We start from the raw sequence: 12,141 nt of genomic DNA on the forward strand, positions 1-12,141 counted from the left end.
CTGTGCTACCGCGTACATCTAGCGCTGTGCCATGTGGCGCTCAGAGGAGAAGGGCAAATATCCTGATTCACGCAGGGCACAGCTCCCCAGGATATAATTTATATAATATAATATATAATTTAAGAGCCGACATTAGAAAAAGTTGCAATAGCACTGGAATACCACATATACATGTGTGAACACCTATATGTATGCAAATATAAGTGTGTGATACCTCCACTCTGTTTTTGAGCAGATCTACGTTATATGTAATAGCTAAATATAACAAAACTGTAGCACAAGGCACTAGGAAGGTATGTTACTGTTCTCTTTCTCTCTCTCTCTCTCTCTCTCTCTCTCGCTCTCCCTGTCACTCTCCCTCTTATTGTCACTTTTCCTTCACTCTCTCTCTCCCTCTCCGTCACTCTCCCTATTTCTCTCACTCCCTCTCTCCCTGTTACTGTCCCTCTCTCTCTTTCCATTATTTTCCCTATCTTTCACTCTCCATCTCTCTCTCCATCACTCTCCCTATCTCTCTCCCTCTCTCTCTGTCACTCGCCCTCTCTCTCTCTCCATTATTTTTCTTATCTCTCTTTCTCTCTCTCTCTCTCTTCCCCTCTCTTTCTTTCTCTCTCTCTCCCATCCTCTCTCTCTCTCTCTCTGTTACTCTCCCTCTCTCTCTCCATCACTTTCCCTCTTTCTCTCTCCCTCTCTCCATCACTCTCCCTATCTTTTTCTTTCTCCCTGTCACTCTCCATATCACTCTCTCTCCCTCTCCATCTCTCCCTATCTTTCTCTCTCTCCCTGTCACTCTCCATATCACTCTCTCCCCCTCTCCATCACTCTCCCTATCTTTCTCTTTCTCCCTGTCACTCTCCATATCACTCTCTCCCTCTCCATCTCACCCTATCTTTCTCTCTCTCTCTCCCTGTCACTCTCCATATCACTCTCTCTCCCTCTCCATCTCTCCCTATCTTTCTCTCTCTCCCAGTCACTCTCCCTCTCTCTCTGTCACTCTCACTCTCTCCATCTCTCTCTCCCTGTCACTCCCTCTCCCTTTCTCTCTCAACATTTCCCGAAAATGATAAAATCCTTAGCTTGTCAGTACCCGTACTGGCTGTTTGAGGAACTCTTACTGGACATTGTGAGTCATTGGTAAGATTCCATTCCTTGCTGCTCACTGACATCATTAGATTATTCAGTGCTCCACTGTAGGATCTGTTCAGGATTTTTTTAACAAGTGATTTTTGCTCTGATACATGAACTCATTGCACAGATAGGTTAACATTGCATTGACAGGGAACAGGACAGTCCAGAGAAAATATATTTATCTTAAACCTAGTTTAAAAAAAAAAATATATATATAGGGTGGAGAGGGAGGCTGCTTGATTTTTCACTTATATGTTTATTTACTGTATTCCAGTTTATATATTATTGGACTTTGATAGCTATTATCATCTACAGTCAAATAACATCCCTTTTACTGATTTACTGTAATATGCTTGTAGTTTTGTTGTCTTCCTTCTTATTTTCACCTTGTATTTAATATATAATATGTGTACTGAATATGAATTAAAAAAATCCAATTAATGCAATATTATATTAATATATAGCATTGTATCGATGAGTTTTATTTATATATATACACACTTGCCAATTTTTTTCTGTTTACCTCCTGGGGATCCCGGAGGGGTGGTGAGCTGTGAGGACAGAGGGGGGTGGAGCACTATGAATTGTGTGACTTTGGACCTGCCCCCACGGTGCAATGATGCACAAGCTTCACTGGGTCGCGTTGACAGGGCCAAAATTATGCGATTTTTCACAAATAGAGCAATTGCGGCTCTCATCCTGCCCACTTCACTAGGAAGTAGATAGAATGCGGGAGAATGGTCTGCTCTCCAAGGAGTCTGGGAGACCTACTGGGAATTCGGGAGTCTCCTGGACATTGCGGGAGAGTGGGCAACAGTGTTTATATAGCTCCATCATTTTATTTGTTATCGGATTGTGACCTCAAGTGATCGGGACATCCATTAGTCAATGCACCATTCATTTAATTGCAACCATTCATTTCATATAATACAAACGCAGTAGGTTATTCCACAGTATTCTGCTGCTTTTTTCTTTCTGTGTTTCCCCAACTAGTCATTTACCCGCTGTACAGAAAAAGTACTGTAGTTGTAATGTAACACCATTCCACGTATTGGTTTACTGTCTGCCCATATAACCATTCCACCAGTGTGTGTAATGTCCGTCCACTCCCCATATATGCAGCTATTTTCATTTACAGTCAGATTACATCCATGTCTGTGATATTTTGCTTTATTCTTCACAGTACCCAGAATCCATTGTGGGGCCAGAATTGTTGTTCTATGTATTCTATGCTTCTAGATTAAAAAAACAACAGGTACAGTGGCCAACAGCATTAACACTGGATGAATGAAAGTAAAGAATTGGTAAAGAAGAGGTAGATATATATATCTATAATATAAATGCTTAGTGGCATGTGTTAGTCTGTGTCTGTGTGTGTGTGTGTGTGTGTGTGTGTGTGTGTATGGAAAAAATAAAACCAAGCTGCAGTGCCACCTGCTGGGCGGAGTTATACACTGACCTACTAAATTCTTAGTGTGTGTGGAAAAAAAATTCAGAAAGGGCTGAAATTTGGTATACTAAGATGTTTTTAATTTGTTAATTTAATTTGTTAATTGTTAAAAGTGTTTATAAAGATTTTAAAAATATATATATATATTTCTTGAAGGAGAAGTGACAGTTGAGAGTGGTTAGTGGTTGCTGGGCGTGACAGTGGGGAGTGGTTGGTGGTTGCCGGGGGTGACAGAGTGAGAGGAGTGTGATACTCAGGACTGCTGAGAGAGATCCCTGTGTCTGGATAGACATCTGGATAGATGTGGCGATGAAAATGAAGGATGAGGTGATGGAGAAGAATGATGAGGTGGTGACATGTGGACAAAACCACGTTAAAAAAGGGTGCTTACGTCGGGAAGTAACGCTCTTCCCCTGAGGAGGCCTGGGCTATGGCCCAAATGCATGACAAGAACCTTTTTAACACCTTAAGTAGCTTGATTTGACTAGAATGCATGAGTATCATGCACGGGTTAACTTGTATATATATATATATATATATATATATATATATATATATATATATATGCAGGAGTTAGGCACTGAAACAGTATCAGGTGTTCTTTACCCTGTTGTAGTCCTCTGCACTCCAAATGCAATCTTTAGAAGAGTGGTAAATAGATTTAAATGAGGTGGCACTCGAGGAATTTAGACAAGCAACAATTTCCAAAAACTAAGGTGTTTATTCCAAACAACTACAAACGTTTCAGTTCCATATCCATCACTTTCCTCAGGGATGTGACAAACAAATTACACAAACGAAGCTGTACATGTAGTGAAACACACTACTCACCCTACACCTGTATAGTTTCCTAATAACCACCAACGTGTTTCCCTCAGGTGTGAGATACACCCATCATTTTACTTGTAACCAATCAGAGGTCACACTGGCCTCTGATGTCAAACAGAGCTATGAGAGAAGGCCCGGCCTCTCAACATGAGGAAGCACAGTATTCTAGCACAATAAGTGATAGTGATGGAGTAAACTCAGACAACAAAAGATCCACGTATAACAAAAGACCCTTTTTAGGTGCGACTACGAGAGCCCGAATAGGTGTGCCAAAAATAAACCCACTAGAAGGGGTGGACATTGGAAAAGGCAAAATAGGAAGAAATCTGAGCCCACATAGAGCTTTTTCCACAGCACAATTAGGCCACACCTGAGGGAAATATGTTGGTGGCTAGTAGTAAAACATACAGATGCAACGTGTGTAGTGTGTTTCACTAATTATACTGCTTTGTTTGTGTAATTTGGTTATCACATCCCTGAGGAAAGTTCTGGATATGTAACTGAAACATTGGAATTGTTTGGAATAAACACCTCTTTTCTTAGAGACTGCTGCAAAATAAATACCTTGCCGTCCAGCTCTAACTCAACACTGGTCCCTCCTGACTAACACACTAAGACCATACTTGCCAACTCTCCCGCATTGTCCGGGAGACTCCCGCATTTTGCGAGAGTCTCCCGGACAAGTGTGGCAATCTCCCTGATAGGAAGGGAGAAAAATTTAGTTTAAACGCCGCGATTCACCCGGAATCGCGGCGTTTAGCCCCGCCCCCACTGTAAAATGACGCGATTTGCGTCATTCCGTCACGGGGGCGGGGCCAAAATGACGCGATTTCGCAACCCCGCCCCCTGCACGCCCACGTCCCAGCCGGCATCTCCCGGAAAAAAAAATAAAAATGTTGGCAAGTATGACTAAGACAAAACAAAAGTGGTTTCAGCACAGTAACTGACAGGTAGATATCAGGCTCTCTCTTACAGATACTCTGCAGCCCCTGTCCCCAGGTAGTGAGAGGCTGACTGAGCTGCCTTGCAGCCTTTTCCCAGCACCACTCAGGTGCAACTCCTGATTACCAGCAGAATCACTGGTTACTTGGAAGACCCGGTTAATGAGCCTAATGGATGGAGCCCACCCTCACACTCCATTCATAAAACCCAGGACCCTTTTCCAGCTTTCAACAAGCCTGTAGCCCTTCAGCAGCTCCACAGATACTACAGGCAAACATTCTCCTAGGGTTTTTAAAAGCAGTAGGTTAGTAACCTAGGTGAAATATACTTGTTTTCAAACACCAATCCAGTGACTTTGTCGCAATATATATACATATACATATACATATATATATATATATATATATATATATATATATGTATATATATATACACACACACACATACATACATACATACATACATACACACACACACACACACACACACACACACTCACTACACACACACATGCACACACTGGACTCTGACATAAAGTTACTGGGTCTTCCATGGCCACTCATTTTATGTAATGTTATTTAAAGTAATCTGAAGGAACCATATTCATAAATGTAACCATTGATTACAGTGTTAGTCAAACGCTTTTATTTTATCAATACAGTGTTCACTATTTCTTGAAATGATTTGTAATGCCATTGCTAATTAGCTAAAGAAAGTCAATGTTGTGAAACAAAGAACAGTTGTATTGTTTCATCTTTTCAGCATAGTCCTGTAATGCTTTTATGTTTCAGTCAGCATGTCCGAAGGTATTCAATATGTATAGCATTTTAGATAACATGTCTAAGCTACTGTTTCCTGATGCATGCTATCCAATTCTCACACTTTGCTATAACTACATGCAACGCTTCCATTTTATAGTTTGCTGGCAACAATGCTGGTGCTTCACAACTTAAATAATGATTGACATAGGAGTTGTAAAAACCTATAGAAGAACTTTGATTTATTCAATGTAACATACATTACAGAACATGTATAATACACAAGCAAGATTTGCAATACTGCAAGTTTAACACAGTTGTCACATTCCCGTAGCTACACTATTTCGTTCAATTGCAAACCGTAAAACTCAAAATAGCCCATCATTGTTTTTTGGCTTTGCCACCTTTCGTATATAACTTTTCTTAATTGCCAGGCTAATTCAATCAGTTTAAATTCAAGTGAGCTATAATAAAATCAATATGTAAATAATTTGGCATAATAACTCAAACATATCAAGTGTGTTACACATTACCGTGTACTACCGTCATAGAGGGGAATTCAATTGGCCGCGTTACTTGAAAAAGTAACACGGCCTGCGCACTATTACCATTATTACGGTAATGGGTGAGAGGGAGGCCAGGCTGGAGTAGGTTGCAGCAGTCGAGGAGGGAGATAAAATAAGAGTAAAGTATTTTGGTAGCGTCAAGAGTGAGAAAAAGTCATATTCTGGTGATTTTTGTTAAGACGGAAGTAGCACACCTGGAAGAGAGTCTGCTGTAGGGTGTGAAGGAGATTGTGGAGTAAAGGGTGACACCCAGGCAGCGGATATGAGGAGCAGAGAAGAATGTGTGTATGTGTGTGAGTGGGGAGGAAGGGGGGGTGTTAAAGCTTCAAGAGGGATAGAAGATGAGCACAGTGTTAGACATGTCAAGCTATAGGTAATATTGGAACCTCCATGAGGAGATGGCAGAGAGACAACTGGACAAAAGAGAATGGAGTTAAGGGGAGAGGTTGATGGAGGAGAGGTAGATTTGGGTGTCATCAATATAGAGGACAGTATAGTTCTGCAGAAGAGGAACTTGAAGGTGGAGAAGAGATGATGGGTGGACAACTGTAAGATTACTTTGCATGTGCATGGATTTGGGTGAGAGAATGTATAAAAGGGGATGAGGAAAGGTTCAGGAAAGGAGAATGTAGTCAAAGAATAGGAAGGCTAATCTGTAAAAATTGGAGAAAGAACAGAGGTGGGAAGAAGACAAGGTGAAGCGTCACAGTGATTGGAAGAAGAAGTCCACTTGGACAAAGAGCAAAGAGAGGGCGAAGAAGGGAAATTTGGCAGTGACAGAGAAGGGGTGTTATCAATAGGAATAGTTAACACTGTAGCCTTAAAGAGTATTTGAGACCTAAAAATTATTGCACATTAAACAGATATTGGGACAGCCAGTTCATAACTAAACATATGTTTACATTTACTGTGTGTTACAGCTGTCTCATTTTTTTTCTATATTCACCTTTTCACATGTCAGCCCGAAGCATGACATTAATTACCTTGGTGGATATATAGCTATGAATTTTAAACAGTGTGAACAATTCAAGTACTTAAAGGAGCATGCTTAGTGTGTCCCTGAGAAAAAATTGTTGTCATCACTGAGCTGCCAACTTTAAGTACATTGACACTGAAATCACCATCACAGGAACATCTGCCCAAACCAACATTTATTTTAAATAATGCCTTTGCCATTTGTGGCAGAGTGTGATGGATACAAATTTATAGCAGATTTTTCCCAATGATATGTGTTAATAACTGTACATTGCAATAAGGCCTTTACTCAGGCTGTACTATTACTGTTCTATTTTTCAATACTGCATGACTGGTACACTTTAAATTGGAAAGTTAAATGCCTTGGTGAATCAATGTACAAAAGTTCTAAAAAAATTGTTATTGAATAAAAAAAAAGAAATTGATAGTTGCAGACTGCTTGTGGTTTTATTTTAAATGAAAGGGAAAGTTGTAGCTTTGAACATCTTAAATGCTTGCCTGCATTTAGTAAGTGAGATGATGTTAACAATAATTTGCATTATAAATATCCCTAACTGTTCCACTGTAGCTGATGAAAAAGGGTCTATTTTCCTCTACCAAGTGTTATCAGTTGGCATTTATATTGAGCAAACATAGAAAGTAAATTGTGTGCAATGTTGAAGTCTAAAGGTTATATCCAAACAAGTAAAAACAAATTTCAAGTATAACATAGAATTCACAAGTAATGTCCAGGATATGCCATAGACATCTACCTATTAATACATTTTAAAGGCTGCTTCTCACTTAGAAAACAATCCTGGGCAGTGATGCAGATGAAAGGAGCATTTCATAGGTTGGTGTCACTATGCTGGAAACCCATGTGTTTCTTCAAGTTTTCTGAGGGCTAAGAAATATTAAAACAAAAAATAAACATAGTAGAGATCACATTTCTTCAGAGGTTATAGAGAATATGTCATCTGCGCAATTTAATTATTGCCTGATCAGATGCAGCTTGGAATAGGAACCTCACCTTTCCTGTACAACCAGGTCTGGGGATTGGCAATCTGACATTTGTCAGAAGAGATGTTATGACTTATTGAATATTATTAAGCTTTAGGCTGTAACCACGGCATGCCTTGAACTCTACCACCACTTATTCACTGGATTACAGGGCACGCCAATAGATAGCCGCAAGATGACCAGTGGGTTATTGAGTCTTATCCTCTGACTGAACAAAACCATTTTTGTTTCAGATGCATACACAAAACGTTGGCTTGTACCTGTTGCATGTGTGCCGGAGCTGCTTCTTAGCCCTAGTGCAGCACTGTTTGTAACCCAATGTCAGGAAATCACTGTCAGTCACTGCATCATTGATTTACTATTCAGATGTTATGCACCAGTCACACCATAACTGGTAGGAGAACAGAAATATCTCAAAAAACAGAGACTCCTCTTCAGCTTTCTTCAGTGGCTCAACCTGATTAGTGCCATTGGTCCTTAGCTCTGCACGGATTAAACCTCCAAATAAAGGACTGATTTGAAGAAAACGAAACCATCAGTCTTAACTGATTTGGGAAGAAGGTAATGAATATTCTAGCAGAGACACAGGACAGACCTCCTCCTTTTCGGGTTTATGGTGTGAATTTGGCCTCTCGCTCTTCAACCATTCCTGTGAGAATAAAACAAAATATGAAGAAGCAAATAAACATAAAATATTACTACTATAGTACTTTATTCTAATAATATAAAATATATTTTAAAATGCAAGTAAGCAAACTAATGGAAGTTGACTAAAATAAAGCTACTAATAATATTCACCTATATACTGTATGTATATATGTTTTAGTAACTTAGAAAAATATATTTGAATACTAAGGCTTTGAGAGTGTGGGAAGCCTAGGCATTGGACATGCTGACCCTAACTAAACGGCAGCACGATGGGCCTTTAGTGGCCTTATAGGTTTCATGACAGAGGGAAATAACTGAGGTTAAAATTAACTTTCCATACAATATAGAATATATCAAATCAATTTCTTTCATCAATAATCCTTTCCCCCCACTAGCAGAAAAGTCTCCTGTGTTGATAACAAGAGGAAGGAAGGTGCAAAGAGCACTGTTAGTGTCTAACACAGGCGCTGGTTGTGCAGTGCCGTGGCTCTGTGTAATTAGCACGTATATTAAAAATAAAAATTATTATTTTGTGGATTACTGTGGCTTTTTTTTTTTTCTTTTATGCAAATGCTGTCATTGTCTTATTGGATATATGAAAAGTGGAAGAGGTTGTTATATAGTATAGAGAAGAAATGTAGCTTTGGGTGATGTTGCGTCTTTGAAAAGATGGCACCTGGTGTGCAAGCCAATTTAGCAGTAAGGAAGACCACAGGAAGGGGGCTATGCCATCTTTCCCGTGTTTGCATGGGTTTCCTCTGAGTGTTCCAGTTTCCTCCTCATTTCACAGACATACTGGTAGGTTAATTGGACCCTTGTGTGTAGTATGTTAGTGTGGTTGGGAATATAGATTGTAAACTCCACTGGGGAATGGACGTGTTGCTTAACCATTGTATGGTTTATTTTCTGCTAAACAGTCTCATGGTTTCTCAGCAAAAATCTTGGAAAGGCAACTTGTAAAGTATTAATGTTCATAGACAATCATCATCAGCGTTTATTTATAGGGCTCCATAGAATTTGTTGTGCCTAATAATCATTGTACAGATATGACATATATGAATACAATAAACATTACAACAGATACATGAATACAATTATGCATTCTAACACAAACATGGATACTTGTGAGCTAACAATTACAGTTAGTATGGATAGAGGTGAGAATTACATGCAGGTGAGTAAGCAAACAGCAAAAAATCAGCATAACACAGGACATCAGGAACGTGTGAGGTAGACGATCATCAGACATAGGGTAGAGAAGACCATGCCAGTGACAGCTTACATTCTGGATTATTACATACTACAACATTTCTCCCTACCCCCCATCTCCGAGTCTATGGAACCACCGAGAAGAAACACCCAACCGATACCCCGACCTTCTTGACATGAAAATCTAAGGATTCCCTGGTAACTTCAACAGTTAGTCCAGCCAGTGGCATAATTAAAGACTCAAAAGCCCTGGTGTAATTTTTGGCCTTGTGACACCATTGTTCCCTTCATATTGTTTACTTTTATTGTTTGTTTACCAAGTTTGACAAGTCATACAAAACACGGTTTTAAGTTCAATCTAGACTGGTTATAGATACGAGACTCCCAGGCTGAGAGTGGGAATCTCTGGCCCCAACTACGCACGTAGACTCTGCCACTGTTAGCCACTGAATTTGAATTTAGAGTTGGAAAGTGACCTAGTGTCCTAGTTCAACTCTAGTTTGCAGACTAACAATAAAGCTATTCTGTATTTGTGTGCTACATGCAATAACATTCAGTATTTTCCCTGCACGCAAACAAATAAAAGCATTTGTACCTCTTGTATTACAACAAGGTTTGTGCAGGAGCAGATTTGCTCCCTTTTCTGCTTTGCTCCTACCTCTAAATGAAGCCCTAACTACAATATAATATATTGTAATTGCAATGCATCAACAACTACATATTCAATGGAAAAAAGGTGGTTACATATTGTAACCAGTGGCTGAACTACAGTGGTCGCAGAGAGGCAAAGTTACTGGGCTCGGAGGTGAGGGAGCTAGCAATGCCAGCATATAAAAGGAAAACTAAATAAGGGGCTCAAATTAAACTTAAATATACCTGTTAAGTCTCTATGCAGCTTTACTGAAATCCAACCTGTTAAACACTCTTTGAACTAATTACAATATTGGTTTATGAGATCAATTTTTACCTGCAGATCACTTGGGAACATCTTTCCAGGGTCAGGAATTGAAGGACAAATTATAATTTTCAATCTGTGTAGAACAGAGGAGGATTTAAACACAAAATAATTTTAACAATGAATTCATTCTGCAAATATCTGGAACATTAGCAATTAATAGGTCAAAAAACAAGTGCAGAGAAAAGAAATCCTATTTTCAGAGCAATTTCAGGCATTACATCTATGACTTGTAATGTGGGATTTGCCATATAAAAGGATTGCCTGTAATTTGGAGAACTATGCTGATCAGGCTACATCACCAGCTACAACCTGTTACCAGGTGTATCTCTTGTGGGTTGCTCAACCCCTGGTGCAAAGATCTGTGTTGTTGATTATCATCATTGCTATGGATGTTGCAGTGTTTAAAAAAAGAAAATAAATAATAAAAAAATGTATGTCTCAAAAGTGACCCAAGCACCAGTGCTCATAGCCTGGACTCTTATTGCTAATGCACAGGAGGAGAACAGAATGGGGTCCACCTGTAAAAGCTGCAACCAGCCCCAAGCTATGATAGACTGGGCTGGTCACACTATAAAGGAAAACTCGCAGTGTGGGGACCCTCGTCATAGAGCGCGACGGCACAAACCTGTTCAGCTTGGGGATTAATTTCCTATAGGAATCGTGTTTTCAAAAAAAAAAAAAAAAAGGCCCTTCCCTGTTGAAGAAACCAGCCCCTGCTGGGCAGTGAGTGTTAGGGTAATTATTATAAAATGTAAGTGTAAAACAAAAATAGTATTTTAAAAAAGGTGGTACTACTGGTCCCAGCAATACCTGGCAGCCACAAGCTGCTTGGGTATCCTGCCGCTTGTAGAACTAAAGTGATGCTTTAGATCTAAAAGGCATTTAGAAAATGGTAAAATTGCAGACCCATGGCACATTTTATAAGGTACAAATGTCTCCATTTTTCTGGTCCTACTTCTTTGCTCCATTTGCCAAAAAAACCAAACAAACCCGCTCCACCACCTATAAAAATGGGTTAGGGTAATCTGGGCCCCTAAGTGCTCACTGGGGCCCAGATTACAGGATGCCTAATGGATGATCTGGTTATGGCACCTAATTCTGTTTTCAGCAAGGTACACCCCCAAGCACCCATCTCATCAAAAGCTGTAAATGCACCCTAGCAGTGTTCATCCTGGGTATTGTATTACACCAGTGGTTCCCAAACTGTGTGCCTAGGCTCCCTGGGATGCCTTGGAGATCTCACAGGGGTGCCTCAGCCAGGGCCAGTGGTAAGCAAGGTGGGGGACTACTTGGTAATTATTTTGGCTTAGGGGTGCCTTGAAAAAATTTTGGAGACCCTAAGGGTGCCTTGAACTGAAAAAGTTTGGAATCCACTGTATTACACAATGACGTATGTTAGCATAGCTCACAACATTTCGCAGCTTGGAATTAACCTAATACACTGCGTATATATAGATTAAATAAACCGCAATGAAATATTGATGAATCAAAAATGTAACCTTGCTGAAAATCCTGCGGTCCGCGCACGATTACCGTAATAACAGTAATCGTGCGCGGAAAAAACGTTAATACGGTAATTTGCTCACTGGATTTCAGCTGCCAGCTGAAATCCAGCGAGAGATTACCGTATTAACAGTATTAGTTTTTAGTTTTTCCGCGCTCGAACCTGCTGTCAATTGA

At 39.9% G+C, this 12,141-nt stretch overlaps 1 protein-coding gene across 3 annotated transcripts in view; it reads right to left on the reverse strand.

Moving 5' to 3' along the window:
- Positions 1-4,970: 4,970 nt before the first annotated feature.
- LOC142102386 (interleukin-13 receptor subunit alpha-1-like) overlaps positions 4,971-12,141 on the reverse strand; it is a 39,890-nt gene continuing 32,719 nt past the window's right edge. For all 3 annotated transcript variants that reach the window (XM_075187240.1, XM_075187241.1, XM_075187239.1), the window contains 2 exons: positions 10,471-10,534; positions 4,971-8,295 (listed from right to left, as the gene is read on the reverse strand). In XM_075187240.1, coding sequence (XP_075043341.1) covers positions 8,188-8,295; positions 10,471-10,534 — 172 coding nt within the window. In that variant the 3' untranslated portion in view covers positions 4,971-8,187. The remainder of the gene's footprint in view (positions 8,296-10,470; positions 10,535-12,141) is intronic.

The sequence above is a fragment of the Mixophyes fleayi genome, chromosome 9 (assembly GCF_038048845.1).
Source record: "Mixophyes fleayi isolate aMixFle1 chromosome 9, aMixFle1.hap1, whole genome shotgun sequence".
In the NCBI taxonomy this organism is placed as follows: domain Eukaryota; kingdom Metazoa; phylum Chordata; class Amphibia; order Anura; family Limnodynastidae; genus Mixophyes; species Mixophyes fleayi.